A 22,360-nucleotide genomic window follows, 5' to 3' on the forward strand; every position below is an offset into this window, starting at 1 on the left:
TTATTTTTTCGCGTTTGCCGTATTTCTTTTCAAAGACGTAAAATAAAAACGGGGATTATGTGTTTCTTTTAGTTGTCATATGCTTGACTTAAGGCTATTTTCCCATCCCACTGTGATAATCAGCTCCTTTATGAGCCACTCCTTGTAACTATGACACCACTTGACGCCGAGCAGTTTACTCAAGGCTATTTTTCAATTTAACAATCATTTATTTGCCCTTTTTGATGATTACAGGAATTGTAATTTTATTTTATCTGGGCAGGAGAGCCCCTAGACAAGTTTACCTTTGGACTGATTTAAATATACATGACTATAATATGTTTGATTACAGTACTCTTATCATTACTTTTTACTGAGTGATAAAATTATATCGATTGAAATTTTAGGGTGCGTTTCTGTAGGAAGATCCAAACCGGATTCTAGTATTCAAAAACGGATGTTGTGTTCCTTTACTAAAATCCGAAAATAGATTATTAATCTGAAGAATCCACATTCCGAGTGGATTCATGAGATCAATAAATCCAGAGTTTTAGGATTTGTGATCTGTACGTTTCTTTGGGAAAGGGTTAAAAAAGGGCATTGGCCCAGTGGCCTTGGCTGTGAAAATAACAGGTACGCTATTTGTAAACACTATCTATACGGTAATTTTTTAAGTGCCTATCTAGATTATCATACAAAAATGATTCATTATAAAAGGTAACGGTAGCCGTAGCTTCAGTGTGAAGTGTCATTTTAAACTGGATGCAGGGTTTCTCGAACAGTCACTTTGTGTCTACGGAAGCTGTTCTCTTCTGAAATCGTCAGGAGTGTAGTTTGCATTAATCATCTTTTCGCAGAATTCTTTGCTTTCAGATGCGTTCTCGCCACATTATGCTTCAGGCTGAAAAAGGAACTGCTTCGGCGTGTAATCTTGTGAAGGCTTTTGTATGCTGAAATGATTTTGGTAAGGAAACTTTCGACGAAAAATAAATATTTGCTGATATTTTGTTTTCTGCGCGAATAGTGTCTACGGGGTTGTCAAGGCAAAAAAAATCAATTTCCGGATTCTTCGTTTAGCGAAGTATCTGTGTGATCTGAGATTAAAACTCCAGTCTTGGATTCTCCCAAAGAAATGAACCCTTCTGTTCGAGGAGAAAATGCGTTTTAATCTTTTTCCCTAATAAGCTAATTGTTGGCTTTGTTTTTAATTTCTTTGATAGATGTTGCCAGATTATTCCATACTGAAGTTAAAGTTATATTCAATGTAAATTACGTACTGAATTGTTACGGTGCAATCCTTGTTCTCAGTTCTCACTGAAAAGCAACTAATTCTTTAAATCCCCAGTATCTAGTTACAGCTCTTTACGAAAGGTTGTTACCTCTTGAGCAAGATAAAGCCTTTCTGTACGAATGTTGTTTTTATTTTCCAAAATCAAATGTCACGTTGTCTCCAATCAGCATAAAAGGTGCCCATTGCCTTACGTCAGAATAGCCGTTACATCTCATCCACTTCATGGCCTCGTGAAGAGATTCACTGGCGCTTTCTCCACAAACAAGGTGCTCGTAGAAATGACTCATGAACTGCTCTGTTGCACTGTCATCCAGGGCCCACTGTGCAACCAACACTGAGCGTGCACCTGATCCTAAGAATGCTCGAGCGATTCCAACAACTCCCTCGGCTCTTATTTGTCCACGTGCGCTGTGACAGCAACTAAGTACTACCAGTTTAGCACGCAGTTGAACTTTTGAAATGTCAGACATTGTCAATAAGTAGTGTTCTTCTTGAGGTATCATTTTAGGAATACGAAAAGCTGGCGCAAGGGCAATCTCTCCTCTTTCTGCATCACCGTGTGCAGCAAAATGTATCAGACATACAGAGTTCATTACTTCAAGTACTGCCTGCTTAGTTGCTTGCTGTCCTAATAATGGCTTAACACCTAGCTTTCCTGCTACCATCTTCGCTTCGTTTTCTGCACAAGGCAGTCGCGAAATGTTCCTGAGCCGTCCTTTGAAATGCACCTCGCCGACTTCAGGGTTCCCCACTATCAGTGCACCAGTCTGACTGTGATAGTCTACTGGACTGTCATGAACTAGCTTGAGAGTTGTTAAAGAAGGAGCTATCCGGATCCTAAAAGCCTCTGATAAATACTTCCCATTTTCATTAGTTAAAGCGGCAAATGGAATGTTGTATAAAGAACGATCGGGAACGATGATGATTTCAGAGCCGTCAAGTAAGTCCACCACAGGAGCGATGATCAATTTGTAGCACAAAGAAAGATTTACCTTCGGTCCTAGGTTATCTTTGTCATCCTTTCCAATTCGGGAAGCTTCATAGCAATTTTGCTCACATGACATAGGTTCCCTTTGAAAACCGTTCAAAGATCGGTCTTCACAATTTTCCTCAGCTAAAATACAAAAGCATCTGAAGATTTCATTGACAAAGAAGTCATCCACACTTCTAACTAATCCACTTTCGATATCCATTCCATCTTCTTGGCATTCACTTCTCCTAAAATGCATGACTCCGTTTGCTTTAAGAATCCACAAACATATATTGTCACAAGAATAAGAGACGTAAAGACACGTAGATTTACATTCGTTGGTCATGACCTTTTCAATTCCAACCCATGTTTGAGGATTAGCTGAGATTTGATTCTCCACAGAGTACTGAGCTGACATTAAATCAGCCAGAGCTCTGGCCCGTCCAAGTTCTGAAACATACAGAGCTTCGTTAAGATTTCCAGCGTCACAAAACAAGGAACTGAGCAACCAATAGGGGGAAGCATTCGTGTCTGTAAACGATATTTGAAATTGATCGTTGTGTCGGAGAAAACCACGCAAATCCTCGCATTTTTGAACAGCTGACAGGAGATACGACAAAGCTTCCTGAATATTTTTTTGTATCAGTTTAACCCAAGCAAGTTTGCAAAGCAAAGAGAACTGTTTCATTTCGTCGCTAATCTCTTCACTTATTGAGAGTCCCTCCTTGTAATATTTTTCCGCCTTATCACATTCACCAAGGCATTGAAACACAGTACCTAAGTTCAGGTAATTTAGAGCTTCTCCTTTCCTGTCGCAAATATCTTTTCTGATGGCAAGAGATTTCTTGTGATAGTCTTTAGCATTGTCGAAGTCACCAAGATATAGAAACAGATTTCCTAAATTTCCATACGATGACGCTTTCCCTCGTCTATCACCAATTTCGTTTCTGATCTTAAGTGCTTTCTGGAGATATTCGTTAGCGTTGGCATATTTTCCAAGTACTTGAAACAGAGCTCCTAGGTTTTCGTAACAATCTGCTTCTCTATTTCGGTCACCAATTTCTTTATTGATCACTAGCGCTTTTTCATAATATTGTCTGGCCTTCTCATATTCTCCAACAGATTCAAGCACAATTCCAAGGTTTCCCCAACACGAGGCTTCCCCTCCCTTGTCAAAATTACCTTTATGTATCGCCAGGGCTTTTTCGTAATATTCTCTAGCCTTCTCAAAGTTACCAACGGTTTGAAGCGTATTTCCAAGGTTTACCCAACACGAAGCTTCCTTGTTTCTGTCACCAATTTCTTTGCTGATTGTAAGTGCTTTCAAAAAATATTCTTTAGCTTTATCATAGTCACCAAGGGATTGAAGAGTATCTCCAAGGTTTGCCCAACACGAGGCCTCTGTACTTCTGGCACCAATTTCTTTGCTGATCGCAAGTGCTTTCTCAAGATATTCTCTAGCTTTCTCATAGTCACCAACGGATTGAAAAATAGTTCCAAGGTTTGCTAAACACGCGGCTTCCGTATTTCTGTCACCAATTTCCTTGTTGATCGACAATGCTTTCTCAAGATATTCTCTAGCTCTCTCATAGTCCCCAACGGATTCAAAAATAGTTCCAAGGCTTGCCCAACACAAGGCTTCTAGATCTCTGTCACCAATTTCTTTGCTGATCATAATTGCTTTCTCAACATATTCTTTAGCCTTTTTAAATTTACCAAATGATCGATACACGGTCCCCAGGTTTTTATAACAGAAGGCTTCTCCATTTTTGTCGCCTATTTCTTTTTTGATCGCAAGTGCTTTCTCGAGATATTCTCTAGACTTTGCAAAATCTCGAAGTGAATAGTAAACCGTTCCCAGTGTTCGGTAACAAAAGGCTTTCCCTTTTGCGTCACCAATTTCTTTTTGGATAGCCAATGCCTCCTCGAGATATTCTCTTGCTTTGTCATGGTTGCCAATGTATTGTAACATCGTTCCAAGGTTTATGTAACAGAAAGCTACTCCATCTTTGTCGCCAATTTCTTTTTTGATAGCAAGTGCTTTCTCCTGAAACGCCTTGGCCTTTTCATATTCACCAACAGATTTTAACATTGTTCCAATGTTTTCATAACAGGAAGCTTCTCCATTTCTGTAACCAATTTCTTTGTTTACCGACAGTGCTTTCTCGTAATACTCTCTAGCCTTGTCGTATTCACCAACCGATTCAAACACGATCCCAATCATTCTATACGCGAAGGCCTCTCCATATCTGTCACCGACTTCTTTTTTAATTGCCAGTGCATCTTCAAGGTATGATCTTGCTTTCTTGTGTTCACCGATTTTTTGATATACCGTCCCCAGGTTTATGTAAGAATGTGCTTCACCGCTTTTGTTATGCATTTCTTTCTGAATCGCAAGTGCTTCTTTTAAGTATTCTCTAGCGTTGTCATACTCACAAAGTGTTTCGCACACAGTTCCAAGGTTTCCGTAACAGGTAGCTTCTCCATTTCGGTCACCAATTTGTTTGAAGATCGCAAGTGCTTTTTCGTGATATCCCATAGCCTTCTCGTATTCACTAGTTGATTCGTGAGATACGGTTCCCAGGAGTCCGTAGCAATAGGCTTCTACCTTTTTTTCATTTATTTCTATACTGATTGGGAGCACTTTCTCACATAGTTCTTTTGCCTCAACATATCTACTTTGATGAAGATACATTATTGCTAGTTGTATGCATAGCTTACATTCATTATGCTTTTCGCCACAGTCGCGGTGAATACGAAGTAGTTTTCTGGCGTATTTTATAGCGTTTGTATAATCACTAAGAAAGAAGTACGCCTTTACTATTTCCAAATATATCCCCTTTAGACCCCTATCGTCCAATTTCTCGTCTTTTATGACTGCTTTGGTTTTCAGGATAAACAGGCATTCTTTGCACAACTGGATGGCCTTTAGTACCCGACTGGAGTTAAAAAGGAAGCAGGCAACAACTAGGCCGATAGAGATGACATCTAAAACCTCGCCTCCGTTGTCCATAAGAAGCACTTCTGTTGGAATAAATGATTGAGAAGAATGGGTTTAGTTATATTACTTGTATATTTTTTTATTTTTATCACTTCGTTTAGTAAGTAATAGTAACAGCAACAGGAGTTATTGATCTAGTTAAAGCTTAAGACTTTCTTAACCCCTATAAGGAACGAACCACGCATATATATGCGTGGAAAATTACATCACTTCGTTTCCTTGGATATTTTTGGGGTATGATACACGAAGTAGACAATTTCAATGGTTAAACCGCTGGTTGAAACAAAATGGCTGCTTTTTTCAGGTGCGAAAACAGCTCTTTCGTACTTGTAATCTTCGATTTTTCGTGAATTTTTTCCCGTCTTTGTGCTGTTCCTTTTAAATATGGCGTCCAAGTGTGTTTAGGAAGAATTTCTTCGGCAGAATATGCGGAGATGGTCGTTTTGTGAAGTAAAAGTTTGACAATTATCGACGAACATGGCACCATATTTTTAGCTTTTGCATGTAAATTTCACATTGAAAAAAAGAGCCTCATGATTTGTCGAGTAAGCAGTGATTTAGCGAGCGAGAAGACTCCATTGATTGTTGTGATAGTTGTAATTGCCTGTTTGTATCAACTATTTCGAACTATTTATTTTATTTATTTAGTATGCTTTCCAGCCGATAATTGACAAAAGTATGAGGTTTATATTTTTTTTACTTCTCGGGAAGAAGGCATATCGAATGTTTCTTTGCACCAAAAATATTACAGAGTCTCTTATTTTAAAATATGCATAGTTTTTTTGGTTCGACGTAATAAATAAATGTATGAAGCCAAAACGTTCATCTTGGTCGAGATTTTGTAGAACCCCCCCCCCCCCCCCTCTCCTCCTCCGTCCCCTAGTGGTTGAAGTTGTAAGCCATAAGTTTTGTTAACTTCTGGTCTGTTCACAAAATTACTAACCGATGCCTTGGGAAATGTAGTATTCTTTTACAACCGTTTTGAAATCAATTTTGAACCATACTCTTCGTATTCACTGCGCTACTCGGACCAACCTATCAAATCATTTGTCTTAGCTCTCGATCAGACTTCACTTTATCTTTATTATTTTCATCTTGAGCCATGTAACCGACATTTCAATTATTAATAGTAGAATAGTTTTAATTGTTATACTGCATCCCTATGGCACACGCGGATAGTTAGACTTGCCCCAAGTCGCTCGTTTCGTTCGATAGAGATATTGAGTAAAAGATCGCTTTGAAATCGCGTGCGAGTGACCACACGGAATTTATTTGTCCGTGTGCAATGCACGAAGCACACTGAATGCCACACTAATGGCTCGGAACGAGCGACTTGTTTCACTTGCATTGATTCTGGCTGACGTTTTCTTGCCGCGACAAATTGCATCATTTTGTGCGCATTGAGTTGGTTTCTTTTATCGTGTTGACGTCAGTTTCGTGCACCGTGTGCAGTTGACGCGCGCCGTGGAGTGAGTAAAAAATGCGATTTTCTTCGGGTTTTTTTGTGGTAAATCACATTCATGGCTCTTGATTGCTCTCTCATTTCTGTAAGATTGAAAAGGGACAGGCACAAAAGAATACAGTTGTGTTGTTTGCCAAGACTAGTTTTTATTCCAGTCTGCTAAAAGGTGAAAATGCAACTGTATCTCGCGAGCAGCGCGCGCTAAGTTGGCGAGCAAAGCGCGCTTAGTAAGCTCGCGCGCAATAATATGATTGACATAATCTTGATTGCGTCACCGGTAGAAAAATCCACTGGTGACGCCACATTTCAAAATTGGCGCGTTGCAGGTGAGACGAGTCGCTCGTTCCGCCACGACCCGCCGCCATTTTGTTTTTCAAGCCCGCGCACACACTCTGTTTCCGTATCCAGCAGTCTCCTGCGAATCTAACGAGCGAATTGGAGTAAGTCTAGCGGATAGTAAGATATGGGTGAAAATAATTCGCAGCAGAAATGGAGGTTCGTGTCACTGAGGGTAGGATGGTTGGTAGGGGGTGGGTTGGGGAGGAAAATGAGCTAAAAACACAACTCTTGGGGTATGAACGCATAAGAGGGCGACGGTAAGTCGGGAGTGCATAAAAATACTATGCTCAATACTCAAGGGTATTACGAAGGCCTCTAAAGTTAATAGGTGCAGTGCTCATTCATGTAGCGCGCGAGACCATTTCGGTGCGAACACACCAGTGACAAAAGCAGAATTATGACGTTTCAATATTCTTCGAATGGTAGTCTAATTTTGTAATTTACGCTTTAAAATTTTAGGACTCTTTATTGTTTTCAACTGACAATAGATGTTGTTAATCCAACCCTATTCTCTCGTGCAAATTTAAAAGTGCCATCGACTCTCAAAAATCTATCATCCTGCTGCTCCTTTAGTTGTAATTTGGATAAAAAATAACTCACAAAAATACGAAAAAATTTAAAAATTATTCTGCGATATCGCACGAATTATCACGTGATAGCTGACGAAACTTAAATCACGAGATTATTTAGTAAGAGTGATCAAGATAATTGTTTTATTATTGATCGATCAAATTGTCAACGAATCGATTTTCTTTCAGTAAGATAAGCTGTGGTTGTGAAGCGCTTTGCAAATTCGCTCTTCCAAATACGGCGAACTACGTACATCGCATGATATTTGTTATGTATGCATGGCAGTTAACAAGAACGTCCATATATGGACACTGCAGCAATTTCTCGCATATAAGGTTGTTGTTTTGTTGTTCTCTGAAGAAATATTGAAAGATGGACACTTACACAGACACTTCGTTCTTCTTGCATGGATAAAATAACACAAACCAATTGCAACAGACCCCAACAACAGAAATTTTACTCAGATAATTAAGGCGAATGGATGATAACCCTTGAACTTATCTCCACGACTCTACAAAGACATAGAGAGTGTGAGGTAACGGGTTTAATAGACCTCTCTTGGATTTTCCATTGTTATAAGTATAATTAAAATCGTAATCGTATCTATAACAAAATTCTCGATTTTATTTGGCCTGCGCGCACTATTTGACGCGAAATTGGCGCGCGATCACTGATCCAATTACAGGTATCCAATTTGAACAACTTAAATTGGATACCTGTAATTGGACACCTATGCCATTCGCGCGTCAATCACTTGCATCAAATGGTTCTTTTTACTGTTTTCCTACTGTTTGTACAACCAATTGAATTTACCTTTGACGTTTTCACACAAAAAAGGTTTTCAAGACTCCTAACCTCAAATTTGTTATTATACATTAATTAGTATGACCTCGTGTCGTACAATTCAGGGAGAGCGTGCTCGTAATTCAATCGGCCCGCGCTGCGCGCGCGCGCCAGCCGATTTTGAAATTACTCGCCCGATACTCCCTGAATGTACTCCACTCGGTCCAATTACTTTTACTTGTGCCTTTGGTAGATAGTCTGTGGAGTACTCTTGGTTACCTGTTTCAACGTAAAATGATGCCTGAAAATCCGCCGCCTTGGTAAAGCCATTTACGATTTTGTTATTACATATCAGAAGATAAAGTAACCCAAAAATATTTTCGACTTAGTCTGATGTTTTTTTTTCAGACTTTCTTTTCACAACTGTTTAAGTTAAATTCTTCTGTCATATATTTCATCTTCCACCAGCTCAAATATATATGACATTTCATATAATATTCACTTCGATAAATTTATTTGAAAGCTATTAAACAAATAGTAAACGCCACAGAGTACACTATTGAATTATTGATGCACGCGGGAGGTTGCTAAGCACGAAAGAAGCGTAAGAGTTGCTCGAGGTATGCCGAGGGCGACTCTGGCTTCTTGAGTGCTTAGTAAACCTCCAAAGTTAAAGGTTTTCAACCAAATTGAAGGTATTCGATTTGAAGGTATTCGTCAGCGTCCACCCATGGGAAAATGGTAGACGCTAAATTAGCCAATCAGAGTGCGCGCTTTGCTTTAGCTGTGTTATAAAAAGGGATATTAAAAATGATTCAACGGTGGCTGGCTAATTGTTGGGTTCGAGAGTTGACCAGCGTCATGATAGCGATTTCTTTGGAAAGACACTCCATCGGGTTTCTTGGTTTCTAACGTTATCATCAAAAGTTAAGGTATTTACAAATTACACACCTATTGGAATCATGCGGAGGATGTTGGTCCTTTTTGATATAGGCAAGTCTGGCGGATAGTGTGTCGTGTCATGTCGAGTAACTATCAAAGTGAGGGACAATTTTTCATTTTCCGCTTGTTCATGATGACTAGACATTTAAACATATTTTTGAAATTATTATATTTTTGTCAGGAATTGTATTGAAAGAATCTGTCATTAAGCCGGTTGATTATTAACTTTATCAGAAACACTTGATCATTTAAAAATGGACTTGATCAAGTCCAAGTTTTTAGCAGGATTGATCTTAAATCAGACGGTTTCTCCCATACTTTAAATAATGAACATTGCATTTATGGCATTTTCATATACTTTAAATGGGCAAAATTGTAAAACGATCATTTTCATGTATTTACTCTTTACTGCTATGTTCAAGATTTTAAAACGATAGCAAATCTGTTTACTAATAATGGTGTTAGTTCTTCTGTACGAGAAAAACTTTATTTTGGCCTTTTTTGTCAATTTTTAAGAGCAACTAGTTGGCAATGAATAATTCTTGACCTCAATGGCTTAAACTGTAGTATAACATCATAACTCTGGTATAACATCCACATATCACAGATCTAAGGTATGGATGTTATACCACAGATCTGAGGTATGGATGTTATACTACAAATCTGAGGTATGGATGTTAGATCTGAGGTATGGATATTATACCACAGATCTGAGGTATGGATGTTATACTACAAATCTGAGGTATGGATGTTATACCACAGATCTGCGGTATGGATGTTATACCACAGATCTGAGGTATGGATGTTATACCACGGATCTGAGGTATGGATGTTATACCACAGATCTGAGGTATGGATGTTATACTAGATGTATGGATGTTATACCACAGATCTGAGGTATGGATGCTATACTAGATGTATGGATCTTATACCACAGATCTGAGGTATGGATGTTATGCCAAAGGTAAGGTTGTTATACTACATACCTGAGGTATTAATTTTACACCAGAGGAATGGATATCATGCTAGAGATCCACGGTATGGATGTTATACAAGAAATATAGAAATGCTTTTTTCAAGGTAAATATTACTTTAATTTTTAAGAATCAAAAAAAGTTGCATAATATTTAGCTTCTGCTGAGTTATTAACACCAACTACAAATGACAATAAATTAAAGCACAATCGCGAAACCTGGTATAACACAAAAATGAGTGAATTCAACACCAATTAATAGGCAATAAGAATAATTTTTCACGCGTCGTCAGAGTTCTTATCATTTTGTTCATCAATCATTTGATAGCGTGCTCTCAGTTCTTCAATGTCTTCTTTGCGAAGTCTTCTGCTGTTTGTAAACTGGACTCCTATCATAACGATTTGATTTTTTGTAATGTCTTCTTTCCACGAATGCCTGTTAGCACCACTTCCTACAAATGAGTCACGAAATGTCCCGTCGTAGGAACCATCAAGACAATGGATTTGGACTGTGTCAGCACCAATGCTTTGAACCTTTCCTATTAATGGTCGATTGCTCCATTCCGCCTTGTCAACTGCAACATATAAGCCAACCGATAGTTTGTCTAGATCAACAGGTTCCAAAGCGTCATCATCATCATCATCATCATCATTATCATCATCATCATCATCATCATCATCATCATCATCATCATCATCATCATCATCACCATCATCAAAAGCAGCAGCTTCCGCAATGCCGTTGTTAGCACGATTCGGTTCTCTGCCATTGTCATTGGTGATATCAGCTGACGGTTGTTGAGCCTGTTTCTGTTGTCTTCTTCTTCGATAAGGTCCAACATAAACCTTAAAAAACCCAGTAGTGAACTAATCAGGGCTATAATCATGTAGCATGTTCCTTAAATTTTTGAAAGCGCCTGATTGGCCGATACTTTTTTAATTTTAGATTTGCCAGCCCGCCCTAAAATGTTTTTTTTGGTAACATCTGATATTTCCTGTCAGAAGTCATGGAGTTTGCTTGTCTTCGTTTCTAAAATGATGGCATTTTTGTTATACTTCTAGCGTTTAAAAACGTTTTAGTAAAAGTTCACAATGAAAGCAGTTTAAGTTATTATAGCCAATTATAAAAATTCGTCAATGGAAACCAAGAAATTGCTCAATTCATTTGAAGTGTGTTATTTTTCACCTTTTCTTACTCTCACACCGGTGGATGATCAGAGTCACTGTTGTTGTCGGCGAAGCAAAGTATGGATAACCTGGGTGCATTGAATTCGAATGGCGATTGACGACGCCTTGCGTACATCAACGTAGCATAGTTTTTGAAATTTATGAACATACCTATTGATGTTCGGTGTTGTACAATTTTACATCTCTTAACAAAAATTAGAAATCGATTTAGTCATCGCATGTTAAAACAATACGTTAAACTTTCTTATTGCTATTATAAGTTTGACGTGTAGCGCCTTGGGATGAAAGAGCTTATAATATAACAATAGAGTTGATGTTCGCGGGCGTAAATATGTTTTTGGCCCGACTCAGGCTCATTTTAGCCCGAGCCGCAGGCGAGGGCTAAAATGAGCTCTGAGAAGGGCCAAAAACATATTTACGCCCGCGAACATCAACTCTATTACTATTATAATCATTTCAGAGGGTATTTAGTTAAGAAATCAAGAACAGTAAGCGATATCTTGAACGCTGCCGACTTGCGAGTCGGCGTTTATTTCTGATTGTAAATCAGGTTTATTAAAAAGTTTACAACACTCGGCAGAAAACCGCAAAATTACTCAAAACAATCTTTGCTTGAAAAGGAAACCTGATTACAAAATTCTATCGGCAGCAAAGAAATAGTCGTCATTTAGAAGTGTTTAAATTAATTGCGCTGTTAACTGAACTGGCAGTTTGGAATATGTTTAAAATTCGACTGAGCGAGTTTCGCTCGATGAAGACAAACTTACATTTACTTCGCCGCCAGGATTCTTCTTTAAGTTTCTGAATTCCTCTTCATCTAGCTGAGAAGACTGAGAATTTGCTTCCCCGTTCAGTCCTTCAACAATTTTGTCGTTATAAAGGAAGCGTCTCGACTCAAATTAAACAAAGTTTGAAGTGATGCTAGCTTGTGCCAGCCAGCAAGAAAACGGTGCGAACAGTTGAATGGTTTTCAGTTCTGATTGGCTGGCTTAGTTATTTTCTTGTTTCTGATTGGTCCACGGCAGCGGGCTAAAATATATTTTAGCCCGCTGAATTCTCCATTTTAGCCCGCAAAATCCGCCACAATGCCCGATGAAATGATTATAATAAGTAATAAACTAAATGTTCTACCAAAAGTAAATAATGGTAATTTTTCATTCCCTTTAGTGTTTCATATCAAATCGAACGAGAAACGCTGTAAACGTAAGAAGTTAATTTTTTCATTATTTTGAAACAGCTTTTCTATGCTGATGTATCGAATGTTCCGGTATAACATCCATACCTCTGAAATAACACCCATACGTCACATCTTTGGTATAACATCCATATATACTTCTAGTATAACATCCATACCTCAGATCTGTGGTATAACATCCATACTTCTAGTATAACATCCATACCGCAGATCTGTGATATAACATCCATACCTCAGATCTGTGGTATAACATCCATACCCAAGATCTGAGATATATTACCCATACCTCAGATCTGTGGTATAACATTCATACCTCAGATCTGTGGTATAACATCCATACCTCAGATCTGTGGTATAACATCCATACCTCAGATCTGTGGTATAACATCCATACCCAAGATCTGTGATATTACATCCATACCTCTTACATGTAGTATAACACCCACACAACTGTCGCATAAAAGCCTATGCTAGTATTACATTTATTTAACTGTTTTACAAGCATCTGGAAGAATTGATCGAAATTGGTTAAATTGTCATACATAGTAGAACACATCCACGCGAATGACCACTTTGGTATTGACTATTTTTCTAGTATAATTTGTGGTATATGAAATCCCCTTTAACCCCTTGCCTACCAAGGACGTATATATACGTCCTATTTGTTGTCATGGAACGACCGAGGACGTATATATACGTCCTCAACCAAAGGACACCACTGAAAGTCTGGTTGTTCGCGATGCCTTGAATAAATCATCCCTGGTTGTTGAGAAAGATCTGGCACTCTCTGGCACTACTTTTGAAAGACCGCTGACCCCCAAAAATTGCTTTTTGTTCTGAAAATTTTCAAAATGGCGGCTTGTGTGCGTGAAGCCAAAATGGACACAGATGAAGCTATTGCTCAAAAAATTGGCAATTGTGACTGTGATGTAAGCGATTTAAGTCACAGCAAATTTGAGCCAAGTAATTCTGAAGAGTTTGAACAAAAAGAAGAAGAAGGTGTCAAGGAAGAAGTTTCAATCGATCGAAGATATTGAACCTCCAAATGCACATGGTCAAGGCGATTTCTCGGGAGCTGTACAAGGCAACTGTACAGTATGAGAACGCGGAGAAGGCAGAGGAATTCATTTTAAATGCTTAATATAGGTGTACATTAATATTTTATCTGAAAAGATGCCATTGTTTAGCCAAATTGAGAATCTCATTAAAGATTCAATATGGCCGCTGGTCGCTTAGTGTGTTTGGCTCTGGTAGGCAAGGGGTTAAGTTAGAAAATAGGCATCCGCAAATGAAATGGATCAGTTTGTGAAACCGTTTAATACATGACCAAAACCGCCGAAGAAAAAGTATGTAAAATACTGTTTAAATAGAAAGAATTTAATGAAACGACCACTTCCAAGTATGTGAATTTCTTGCTAAAACGAGCACTTACATTACCTGTATGTGAAAAAAGGAAAATATTGAGCACTTTTTCTTAAAAGTATGGGAAAACATATAAGGACTATACATTTTCAGATAAAAAATGGCAGTCCAGATTTTGTTGATCAAGTTCATTTTTAAATGATCAATGTTCAGAGTGGAGAATGTTTTTATAGATGGTTCGGATCTGTGCTGAAAACTGTTTATTTTTTTAGCCTTGTGGATGCGTGAGAAACTAAAGTGAGAAGCATTTGGACAGATGTTTTCTCCAGTGCAAAGTTAAGTCTCTGTAAAATAACATAAAAGTCGTCTTTAGTGTACTCATGGGGTTCTTTGCCTACATTTTAACTTCTAACATTGTGTGACTAAAATTGAAAACGGAACAGTGGCTAAATCATTTTGATAGAAAAGCCAAGTCTTAATACTTCCTTGTGAATGCAATTTAGTAAAGCTTCACAATTGATTTACCCAGTTAGACAATTCCCAATTTCAATTATTTTCTTTACCTGCCTTAATTTAGACCTGGTTCAAGTGAGACTAAACTTTATGAAGAGACCAAAGAAAGCTTTTTGATATGGTGCGTTACGTTCTTGTTGGCTTATAAATCAAAAAAAAATAAAAAAACGGCGGAAATTCGACAGACAGACTGTCAGCAAAACAACAACAACAACAAAACCTATACAATGTACCTTTGCGAGGTCCGTGCGACAAGCAGTTTTAGCTATAGTAGTTTTTAACTCTTAATATTCCTCTCCCTTTCCAGTGAAAATAAATGTTAAAGACAAAACGATTGCCTCCAACAACTTGAAATTAAAATATTAAAACTGGATTCTTAAAATTAACTTACTGTACTTACTGTCCCAGTTCCAGTCAGAATGAAATCCACAACAGTCGTGATCTGGTTCAGCAATAACATTAATTTCCGTTTTATAAGGAGTCGAAATCGAAATGAAATCCAAATCAACATCACAGTCAGCTAAATAGGTATCTTCCCTTCGAAATGGCAATGACGCAAAGAAATGTCTTTTTTAAGAATTCTGAGATAAGCTTTTTTTTTCGACCAACCTCTTCCCAAGACACGTTAAAAGGACCAAGTTACGGCGGTAGTATATCCAGCACTAAACTTATGTGTCAGCCGAGTTTGAGCAGGCATTTGGCATTACGAGATGTTTGCGTATTATCATCTTTGTCATGGCTACACACCCTCGTCACGTTTCACTTTCCAATGTGTTTTAGTTTTCAATCGTGATTCAAGTTGAGAAATACAATCTACGTACATTCTCAAATTATACCCATGACCCTAAATATTATCATGCAATTTTCGATAAATCTTTCATTATGAGTGAATCATTATTTCCACTTAATGTCGAATTTATCATTCTCACTCTTACTCTCTCACTGCCCATTGTGCCCACTGGCACGTAGGGCAGCAACAAAGGTCCTCCACTGCTGTCTGTCTTTGGCCAGCTGTTGGATGGTGTTCCAGCTTTGGTTTAAGCCCCTCAATTCTGTCTCTACTGTACGTCGCCATGTATTCTTGGGCGTGCCACGCTTGCGCTTTCCTTTGGGTGTCCAGTATAGTGGTGTCTTTGCGATGGATTCGTTTTCCTTTCGGATGACATGGCCAATCCACCTCCAGCGCCGTTGCATAATAATAGTACCCATGTCCGAATTTATCATTGCAAGGATATTATTTCATCTCGGGATAATTAAAAAGAGATCTTTATTCCACGAGAGAACGGAACGCACATTACAAGCTATCTGATTGTATACTTGCTTCGTAATTATGGGATTTCGTCTTCCTCTAAAAAACTGAAACATTCAGGAAGATGAGTCAGATCTGTCACGTGATTGTCAAAGGTAATGCGTAGAGAATCACGAGCCGAGAAGGTTGACCATTTTCATTTCCTTATTATTTAAGAACTTTGTTTATTAATACGTGGAGTGATGTATTAGACGAAATGAAATTTACTCAGAAAACAAGATTTTTGAGCTCCCAAAGAAAGTCGAGCGCACTGCGTTCCAGATGCCGGTTGAACGCGCCAACCACTGATGGCGAGCAAGGTCGTAAACTAATTTTTTTCGTGTTAAACTGAAAAAACAATAATACACTTAAATATTAACAAGAAATTGCGTTTTTCTTTTTCACCTTGAGCACACCGACAGTAGTGGACGGGGGTGATGGAGCAATAAGATTATGACTACTAATGAACGGTTTTCTCCGTATTAAATGAGCGAGTTCCGTTTAGTGTTAGTGGATTTATGAAAAATGCTAAAGGGAGCTCCACCAACTAAAAAAACAATCTATAGCATCGGGAAGTTTTCTTCATTTTATTATATACAGTGTTCATCATAATCAAAAGTGTATTTGAATATAGAGTATGCATTTAAACATTTTTTACTAAGTCTTTATTACTATACATCGAAGATTTATTACAACATCATTTATAAATTTAAATTTAATAAACGGATACCGCAAACAATACAGCCTGAATTTTAGACTCCTACTCTCAGACCTTAAGTATAGGCATGCACACGCAAGACTGTGGTAACTATTTTCACGTTTAGAGTGTATCGTCTTGTTAAATTCCCGTCCAGTGTGACTACGCCAACTAAGGCCACCTGACAAAATATTGTGCAAATTGAAAAATAAATACCTTGGACCTTAAAATAGATTTCCGACAAAACTAAGCAAGCTGCACACGTCAGAAGCAATAAATTTATGACTTTTTTTTATTGTTGTAACACTTAAACACTATTGATCAATTTGCAAACAATTTGCTTGGGTGGTCTTGGTTAAAGTAGTTGCACTGTAAAGACATCTCCATATCTGTTCAAACCTACTTACAAAACCAATATTCATTTAAAACTTCAGCTTTAATATTTCAAAACAACAAAACCAGGTAGAAAAAAACGTCCTTCACATTAATTGCATTACATTTCATGAAGAGGAATAACTGCAACTTGTCTTTGTTGCTGAGGTCGTCCGCGAAAGAGTGCAAGTACTGCTGATCTGTACTCTGGCATGCGGATAGCGTATAATATAGGATTTACAAGCGAGTTTGCATAAAATAAAACTATTATTGCTCCTTGTAAATGCAAAGACACTGAAACGGAGATTGAACTTAAAATTTCGAGAGTACTGATAAAAACGAGGAAATTAAATATGATATATGGTAAGTACAACAGCAGAGATACGACAGTCATGATCAACAATGTCATGGTCAGTTTTCTTTCTCTACTGGCTGCACCATGGTGTTGAGGCTGCGCTCCACAACGGACTTTAATAACAATGGACGCATAAGAAACAGAAATAATAAACAGACAAATTGAACAGAATGAAAACCATAAGTAAAGAAAGTAATAATAAGGAGCAACTGAAAGCGACCCAGCTGTAACCCAAACAACGGCAATTGTTAAAACGTATACCCATTTTTTAACGAGGCGATGCCTGAACGGCCGCAACGTCGCGTGCAGCCGTTCCAGAGAAATAACTGTGATGTTTGTTACGGAAGAAACGGGAAATAAACGTAACAGTATAGTAAGAATATAACTAGCTGCAATGTTTTGAGACGAGTGGTACTCCCAAAAATTGCACTGGTATGCTCCAATGTTAAGGAATAGATCATTTACAGCAAATGCTCCAGTCAACATATCTACAGCTGCCAAATTTATAACCAAGCACATACTACGCTTGCGGAGATTACGATTTTGTATAAATACAATTATTGTAATAATGTTAAGTGTTACTATAGCAACAGATTCGGCCAAGCCCACAGCAAGCCAGGTTACACATTCAGGAAAAGAAAACATCTCAGAACCTCAACCTCTTTTCTTTTCGTTTTACTGTTGGAGGTCTCTGCTCTTCTATCTGTTGACATAAACGGAGTTCCTGTGTCAGGGTTTTTAAAAACAGTGTATATGTCATCTCTCCAAAACTAAATAGAAATTAACTTGCAGTACTTCGCTTTAAACACTGAACTGAAAATATACTTAATTATCGCCCTCTTAAAGGATATTTGTAATTTGATTTCTTAACAGAGCTGCTAAATTCCACTCCCTCAATATAATATTCGAGCCGTTTGAGTTATTTCGTAAAATGTTCAAACGCTTTTGCTTTGTAATCAGAAAGATTGAGCGTAGCCCTCGACATATTTTACCAATGTCCGATTCTCTCTATGGCGCTCCTGCAGGGAATCATGGTAGTTGTATTGATCGTTGCTAGGTTTCCGGCAATCAGCAAGATCTTCTCGCCTGTACAATTGATCACCAAACAAGAATGAAAGCCCCCCTAATAAAAGAAAGAAACTATTTGCCATGCTCAAAGTGATGTACAGTTTAAGCTTTTTTTTTTCGACCCTGGGTGCAGTTGTGACAGTTAGGATGAGATACTATTTACAGAAGTGGAAAAAATGAGGTGCTTGGAAGATTTGTCATTGATGAAGCTCTATCCTTTTTGCCTTTACGGGAACTGCAACTCACTGAACACTGGAAATCATTTATCCAATTAACTCATTAGCTAAGTTGTTCAAAATTTTATTGTATTCTTGGGAAACCAATACCATCAGGTATCGGGATGTGCCATGGGGTCTCCAGTCAGTGCGGCGATCGCGGAGCTTGTAATGCAAGACGTTGAGGAGAAAGCGTTAGAAACTTCGCCCGTTAAACCAAAGTGGTGGGCAGGCGCCGCTATGTCATGGAATATATTGCTCTATTAAATAATTATCTAGAATACAATTTAGATGATAACCATACAGTTTCATCTGTGCCTTCATTTTTTGTAAAATATTAGGCTAAATAGGTTCTTATGATCATGAACAGGGGGTTTAAAATGAAAATTTTAGCCTAACAGTTTCTTAAATTCTAGGTTCTTATACGCGGATTTCTACTGTATTGGTATACACGAAGGACTAAAAAACCTGATACATGACAGAGGTTAATAAGCTTCGTGGTGTATATAGTGTTACCAACAAACCCTGGCATAATTATTTCAAAATGGTGACGCATGGAGGAGGCTAAAAGCTGATGCAAATGATAATAAAAGCTGATTTGATTTACCCGTCACGTGACGATGACGTCGCCTGTCTATCCCAATCGTTGAGACGTCACATGCTCTTCGGCCAGGCTTGGTAACCATTTATTTACTTAAAAAAGTGTTCGCAACGACTCAAACCGACAACCCTTACTACTTCGATGTTGTTTATAATTCAAGGCAGCTGATGTATACATTGTGAGCAGCGAAAGATTTTTTTGGTGCTATAATGACACTCAAGTAAAAAATATTTGTTTTTTCGGAGAACAGTCATACCAATCGCCTTTAATTTTTTGATCTTTCTAACCTTCAAGGAAAACTACTTTTCTTTTTTTCTTTCTTTCTTTCTTTCTTTCTTTCTTTCTTTCTTTATTCATTTATTTATTTATTCACTTGTACGAAAAACTGAATTGGCTTTAAAACTATATTTTGTTTATGTTATTTCCTGTCTAATGTTTTAAAGCTTGTCATTATTCCGCACCGTACAGAATAAAACAGGAAACAAGAACATAGTTTAAAACAAGAAATTCCTGTCTTAAACTTTTGATAGTGACTATTAATCAGATTTTCTCTTTCCTGACAGGAAGTTTAACCTTCGCGAATAACAAGGAAACAATTGCGAGCTTTCTGTCATGGATTTAACTCATGGAACATCGTCTGGAGTTTGTGTTTTGGATCGTTAGCAACATTGATCGTTGTTAGAAATGTTCTTACCATCTGAATATTTCTCAAACAGACACTACGCAAACGCACTCTTTTTCTGCTGATTAGTTTGGCTGTGACCGATCTACTGGTTGGATTGCTGACTGTTCCTCTTTACATGGCGTTAGCTACAAGACTGTACTCAGTTCGACCGTATCTCTCGCTGTGGTTCGTGTACGAATGTACTGACATTCTAACTAGGATATCTACTCGTAAAATTTTTACCGCCTTACCGATCAAACTCCATTTAAACCGGGTGTTCATTTTAGCAATATTGTCCTACAGCTTATACAGCGCTTTACAACAGTGCAACTTTCTTTTTGTTCAGTCTTATACTCTGGAGCTTTGTTGACTAAAAACTGAAAAATTATTTTAATAGTTTTCTTTAAAAAATGAACTTATTTGTTTTGGGCGGCGAAGATCAATTACCCATCAAAAATTCAAGTTGGGTCTGAATTTGAATTTAATGAGATAGAGGGAGTATTAATTAATATTCCAAGTTTCTAGTGTGATAATTTCGCAATTAAAATGCAGGCTTATTATCTGTTTCAACATAAAACTGTGTTTAACAAAACACACTAAAACGAGAAGTAGTCTGCAAAAAGGTTGAACGCAAAAATAAAACTAATCGAAACTGGGCGGCTTTCGTCTCCGGAATAGTCGGAAAGAACGTTCTAAAAGTCTTTAACCTACATTGTTATCAAGGTTTCCCTTCAAAATTCCAAATTCAAACTGCAAAAATAAATTTGCACAAAGGTGCAATTCGAACCTTTAGAGCCTTTGAGGGCAAACTTGGTATGGTAAATGTCTCTTAGGATTTTTTTCTCATCCATAAAGCAATGTAAATTAAAATTTGGGACGCAACCGGAGAAAGCCGTGCTAGAAGCTTCCGCTGTGGCGTATTTTTAGACGACATTATTTAATAGATAATTACTTCTAATTCGGCTCACAGCATTGGGTATTTTTAAGGAAGCTGAGGCCTGCGGCCTCAGCTGCCTCCCAATGATGGTGTAGGAGGGTCAGTAATTATTCAGATAAAATGCTTAATCATTTTGTTTTTCCGCAAATTGTAAGGAATCAAACTTTAAATACCGTGACTGACAATTGCTGTCATGGTCTTCACGGCAAAGAGATCACTTTCATTTTTTTGTTTACCTTAAAGGAAAAACGTAAGGTTTCCAACGCATTTTGCTTAAGGAAAAAACAGCCGTTTATAAACCGAAATAAACTGTCGAGTGTGTTGAATAAATATGATATGAAAAATGTTAATACCGTCAAACGGAATTGACATTGCTTTGAGTATTAAAAACGCTCTAAAACAGCCCCACTTCTTGGCAGGTTTTTTTCTTTTTTCAGAAAAAAAGACCGAAATACGTCAGAATTCAACTAAATATGGGCAAAACTTTCTTTGAAGTTTGAACATGTAAACTTCAATTTTATATGTTCAAATAGTTTGAACATGTAAACTTCAATTTTATATGTTACAAGACGCGCGCTTCGAGAGTAACGTGCTGTACAACCCCTATCATTTATCAACCAAAAAAAACTTATCTAAAATAAGTTTCAACAGGACTTCAACTTACTTGTCAATGAAAAGCTTTTACGGTGAATAGTCTTGCTAAAGGACAAATTTCTACAGTAAAAAAAAAACCATTATATCATTTAGTGCCCAACCACAACAAAAGGTTCACATAAATTTCTACGAAACCTCTCTTATTATTTTAGCTACCTTGACTTACCTTTTGCGTAAAAAGCTCCAAATATTTTTGGAAATAACTTGTGATATCAGAGGGAGCTAGTAGCTGTCCACGGAGCACAATTAAATGCGTAAATGAGTTTTTAGTGGGCGTGTTAAATAATTATGGTTGGACAATACAGTAAAAACCCACGAGTAAGAACCTAACATTTAAAAACCTGTTAGGCTAAAATTTGCAAAAAAGATACCATTTTTATAAGAAACTATTTAGCATAAAATTTGAAAACAGGTTCTTAATTTCTAAAATTCATTAAAAATGTTTACTTTTGGGAAAATATGATATATATATATATATATATATATATATTTTTATTATTATTTATTTCAATAGAAAAAATACACACAAATAACCTATAAATATACAAATACAATAATTTAAAAAAGAAAAAAAAACTTACAAGTATAATATATGATATGATTAGTGCTTTACTTTGACATAAACACTATGTGGTATGCAAATTTTATACAAGAAAAAGACCGAATACCACTAAAATCTCTATAACAACATTGAAATTTCTTCTTCAGAAATTAAGAACCTATTAAGAACCTAATTAGCCTAAATTTGTGCTAATAACCCCTTATGTAAGAACCTGTTTAGGCTAACCTGAAAAACAATAGGTTCTTAATGAAGATGAAGTATTCAACATGACACGAGCATGGGACAAAGAAAAATTCTGAGTCCCCGACGGGAATCGAACCCATGGCCTCCCAGATACCGGTTGGGCGCTCTAATCAACTGAGCTACGAGAGACTCGCTG

General features: G+C 37.5%; 2 protein-coding genes across 2 annotated transcripts in view; both read right to left on the reverse strand.

The window, feature by feature from the left end:
• Positions 1-237: 237 nt before the first annotated feature.
• Positions 238-15,159, reverse strand: LOC144650965 (uncharacterized). The gene is made up of 2 exons (XM_078510808.1): positions 14,969-15,159; positions 238-5,264 (listed from the first exon to the last, which is right to left on the reverse strand). The coding sequence occupies exon 2, from the start codon at positions 5,251-5,253 to the stop codon at positions 1,399-1,401; it is 3,855 nt and encodes a 1,284-aa protein (XP_078366934.1). The 5' UTR covers positions 5,254-5,264; positions 14,969-15,159; the 3' UTR covers positions 238-1,398.
• Positions 15,160-16,536: 1,377 nt separating this feature from the next.
• Positions 16,537-22,360, reverse strand: part of LOC144647809 (histamine H2 receptor-like) — a 410,332-nt gene continuing 404,508 nt past the window's right edge. Inside the window, exon 2 of the mRNA XM_078507519.1 lies at positions 16,537-17,983. Coding sequence (XP_078363645.1) covers positions 17,047-17,925 — 879 coding nt within the window. The 5' untranslated portion in view covers positions 17,926-17,983 and the 3' untranslated portion in view covers positions 16,537-17,046. The remainder of the gene's footprint in view (positions 17,984-22,360) is intronic.

This window comes from Oculina patagonica, chromosome 4 (assembly GCF_052425735.1).
Source record: "Oculina patagonica isolate OP01 chromosome 4, crgOcupat, whole genome shotgun sequence".
Classification (NCBI taxonomy): Eukaryota; Metazoa; Cnidaria; class Anthozoa; order Scleractinia; family Oculinidae; genus Oculina; species Oculina patagonica.